The 4,441-nt window shown below is 56.9% G+C and overlaps 1 protein-coding gene across 1 annotated transcript in view; it reads right to left on the bottom strand.

The window, feature by feature from the left end:
- Positions 1–355: 355 nt before the first annotated feature.
- Positions 356–4,441, bottom strand: part of TAPT1 (transmembrane anterior posterior transformation 1) — a 33,950-nt gene continuing 29,864 nt past the window's right edge. The window contains exon 12 of the mRNA XM_012724037.1: positions 356–3,040. Within this exon, the coding sequence (XP_012579491.1) occupies positions 2,518–3,040 (523 nt within the window). The 3' untranslated portion in view covers positions 356–2,517. The remainder of the gene's footprint in view (positions 3,041–4,441) is intronic.

The raw sequence follows: 4,441 nt of genomic DNA, 5'->3' as shown, positions 1-4,441 counted from the left end.
TCCCAAACTTCACGAGTCTATTTCCCTCTCGTGTCGAGTCTATGTTGCGTGTCCCAAGAGGAGGCAGAGGCACCAGGGACTCGGATCCCTCCCCTCCAGGGTGCTGTGCATGTATCTGCATGCTTGGGGCGGGATCCGCGGTTTCTGGGTGCCAGCTGGTGGGCTGGTGACGAAGAGGTAGGCCCACGTGGTGTGCACCCCTTAGAAACGCATCCCTTGGCGAGAATGAGTCACGTGGTCACGGGGAACAGCAGGCGGGATCGGGGGCCGTGGTCCCCAACAGGCATGTGCCCCCTATGGCTCTGTTCAGGGAACAGAATACGGAAAGGTAACCAACAACTAGCAGGCTTTAGCAGGAGAGTATTTCCTTGTTTGAGTTTGCAAGCAAACTGTGAAACTGCTACGTAATTATTTTATGCAAACCCAACAGGAAAAAAAAAGATTTACATGAAAAGGTGACAGAAAGGCTATTTATTTTTGAACTGGAAAATAAGCCTGAGAGATCATTTGGTCCCAAGACCTTGTCTCCGCCAGCACAGGGAAAGGAGAATCCAAAGGCCGGCCAGGGCCCACAAGGCAAGTGCTCCTGAAAGACGCGTGGTGTTAGTCCTACTCCAGAGGAAACCCTCGGAGAGTCTGACGTGTCGCTGGCGCCTCAGATTTAGCGCAAAGCCCTGTCTTGGACCTGCCTCGGCTGTGAAAGCGTACGGAGGGACATGGGAGGCAACCTGGTGACGGCAGCCGCTTCACTTGCTGAGACACTCGGGCGGTGAGCAAGGCTCGGCCTGTTTCCTTGTTATTGCTGCCTCAAAAGCAATCAAGCATCTTGCTAATATCAAGTCCAAAGCGTAACTTACACCTGTAGCCCTATCACCTGTAAATTAGAAACAAATTCTTGTATAGATTGGAAAATTCACGCCAGCAAATGTAAAACATTACTCAAATAGATTCAGTGACCTTTTTAAAAAAGATTACAAAATTGAATTTATTGAGTTTCACACAAGATGCACTTATAAAATTAGTATTGAATGCCATTTTAACAGGAGAAATGAACATTGTTCCAATTTCCCAATATATTCTGCAAAGGCAATGAAAACTCTTCCAAAAATGACAGCACTGTAACAGAATAATTCAAGCTGAAACGGAAGACAAACCCAAGTCCTACTCGTGCTCTGTCAGGGCAGTTTGGCAAAGTTTCCCCCAGACCATTCACATTCACCGTGGACGCTGTTTCTTTTGACGGGGAAGATGGAAAAAAAAAAATGAGGAACAATTAACATGGGGCCTCACGGAAACATACACAACGCAATTAAAAAGTCACTGCAACTTAGAATGCTCTCTAGCTCCACCACAGCGCTGCTGCACACTTTCTCCACGTGAACCTTCATCTTCAGGTGTCTTGAGTTAATGCAAAACACATTCACATTCATTCACTTTTGCATTTCGAGTGAACAAGGTACAGCATTCAAACTCGCTTCAAATTTCACCCAGGAAAGAGCCAAATCGCCTAAGACTGACTTTCTGTGCCTGCTCCGCCTGACACGTGGCAGAGCGCTGAAGTCACCCGCGCACGCTGCAGCGAGAGGTGGGGAAACCTTCATGAGCACACCGCGGGGGGCCGTGCGGGCTGGCGGTGGCGGTGACCAGCCCTGACGTGGCACGCACAGCGCCAGAAGCCCCTTGGGTGGCGCCTGCCCCCGCCGCCCACAGCTCCTCTCGCCACACCCCCCCCACAGGCACCCCACAGCCAGCAGACACAGGCAGCCCAGGCGCCCCCACACGCGACACGAGGCGGGGGGGCTCTGCACGCCCTCCAGGGTGTCCCCTCCGGCTCCCCGCCGCGTGGACGCCTCCGGTCCTGCCCACGGTGCGTGACGCCGCCGGCTGTAAAGCGAAACCGGGTCGCCGGACCTGACGTCAGCACTGCTCAGTGTACAAAGTGCCTTTCTGTAAGGGTCTAATGTCCCCGCTGCCGTGCTGCGACAGCTCACGCTTTGCTGACAAGAGGAAACCGACAAATCCTGGAACCGTTCCTCAGCGATGCGGGACCTCCGTGAACGCACGTTTCAAATCGCCAAGCTGGCTTAAGGAAGATCTTTCTTTTTCCATAAAATGCTACTATTCATCATGTCATGTTTAAGGGAGTCTTTTATTCTGATTAATTCAGATACATCTTCAAGGGTGGCTCTGGTGGCAAGGACATTTATCTTCAGTGTAATTATTTCTGTTTATGCTTTGGCAGAGGAAGTCGCTCCCGGCGGGGCGGTGCCGGTGTCCGGGCGGGCGGGCGGCCGGGCCGTCTGGAAGCGCAGCTACGGGAGGTGGGACGCGGCCGACCCGCCGGGGACCGGGCGCTCGCAGGCGCTCGGCCACCACCTCCGGCCGGCCCCACGCATGGAAGAAAGATACTAAGATTCGCTCTCAATAATTTAAGTTTTTAAATAAATATCGACGCGCCACCCGCAGCCTCTGTCCGTCCCGCAGTCGGGACGCGGCCCCTGGGCGCGCGGCCGCGGGTCAGTCAATGCGGTTCCCGCAGATTGTGAACCTGTCTATCTCTAGCAGATCTCTCTTGGAGGACCTGTGCTTTAGTTCAGAGTTCTCCTGTGTTATGTCCTTCTCGTCGCCGTCCGGGGTGGTCAGAAACTGGTCGGAGTTGCTGGTCACAAGTAACGGCACGACGCTGTCCTTCGGGTGGGGCGGCTGGCTGGTGACGGAAGCGGACAGGGTCTCTTCTGTGGAAGAACAGACCCACGTCAGAAACGGACTTCGCGGCCGCCGACGCGAGCTTACCGTGCAGGCTGCCGAGCACAGGCGCCGGCGACCTGACTCAAGAAAGCCGGTGAGAGCCCGCGGCACACTCAGGGCGCACTCAGAGGGCTCTTCTGTGGCCACGTCGCGGGGCGGCTTCCCGCCCAGCGGGCCCCTTCCAGAAACCCGAGCCCTAACACGACGTTGCTGGACTTCAGGTCCTTGCCAGCTGGCTCCGTGCTCAGGATGCCAGGGCCCGGCGGGGTGACGTGCGGTCACCTCGACTGCACTGGGTCAGCTCGTCACTTCACGAAGGACAAACCGGGGCAAAGCCAAGCAACAACCCCCCTGTGCTTCTCTGGGCCTCAGGCTCCCGGAGCCCGGCTCAGGGACCAGGGCGGGGTGGAACCCAGCGACCCTGGAGTGGCCCCGGAGAGCGGCTTCCTGAGGCCACGCCAGGCCGGGCACGGAGCAGGCTCACAGCAAACCACCGGCCCAGGGCAGACGAGGCGCGCACCTGCCGACCCTGACACGCTCGTCTCTCCGGTGACTCCTCCCTGCCTGGCCCTAAACGCCACTGCTCCTGCTTGCCTCCTTTAGAACAGGACGAATGGACGCTGTCCTGAGAATCGGCCCCCCTTTCACCCCCAAATTGGCCCAAGCGGCCTGACTGCCAATTCCCCTGAATGCTCGCTGGCCTGGGGTGTCCCGGCCTCAGACACCTACAGACGCTTGTGTATTTTACTACACGGCCCCGGGGGCCCTGGCCCTGGCGCGTTCTGAGTGCTCTCCCCCAATAGACTAGAAACTTCCTGAAAACGAGACGAACACACTAATTCGCTGAGGTGCTGAAGCAGCTCAGCTAACAGAAGCCTGACAGGCCCATGAGGAATTCTCCAGGTAGCTGAAACCACGCCGTCCTCATGCCATTAATGACTGCAGAACAAATTCTCTGTAGGATCCCTTCTATTCTTTGCAGGGAAAAAGCTATTTTCAAATGATACAAATTTTGACTCAGCTTGTTTAGCTCTCTGGAGAGCACACACGTGACTCTCTCTCACGCCAGCCAGGGCTGGCTCAGTCCGAATCTGACCCCCTGCCCCTTTTGCGGAGCAAACTCCCAGAATACCGAGCGCAGCTCTCGGGATGCGGACCCAGGCCTCGGTGATGTCGCTAAGGCTGGTCCCTGTCCTGAGGGTCCCCTCACCTGGCTGATCTCTCCAGGACTCAGTTCGGGCCGCGCCACCTCCAGGAAGCCTCTCTCCTGCCCTCCCCCAAGGGCCTGGATGCCACCTGCGCCACCAGTCCGTGAGGCCCCGACCGTGAGGCACACTGACCGCCTTCCTGCCTCCGGAGGGCACCTCCTGTGCCCCTGCACCATGGCACCGCACGTTTAGAACAAACTGAGGATGCTCAATGTCCTGTGAGCACGTATTTGTACCAAGAGCGAACAACAGTCTAGAACCAAAAGGCAAGTCGTGTCCCACTCGTGCCCTGGAAACATCTAACTCCTCCTCACCTGCACAACCCCACAGCCACGGGCTCCTTCGGGTCTACCTAGAATCAGCCAGCAGTCCCCTGGAGAGGGTGCAGGTGCCCCCGCATCCTGCCACTGGCCTGTCGCCACCCTGCTGGAGTGTCCCCTGCAGCGCTCGCTCCCCAACATAGTGCGGACTCACGGTCGCCTTGT

This window comes from Condylura cristata, unplaced genomic scaffold, assembly GCF_000260355.1.
Source record: "Condylura cristata isolate star-nosed mole 26May11 unplaced genomic scaffold, ConCri1.0 scaffold00012, whole genome shotgun sequence".
Classification (NCBI taxonomy): Eukaryota; Metazoa; Chordata; class Mammalia; order Eulipotyphla; family Talpidae; genus Condylura; species Condylura cristata.
This window is presented reverse-complemented; position numbering and strand designations above follow the sequence as displayed.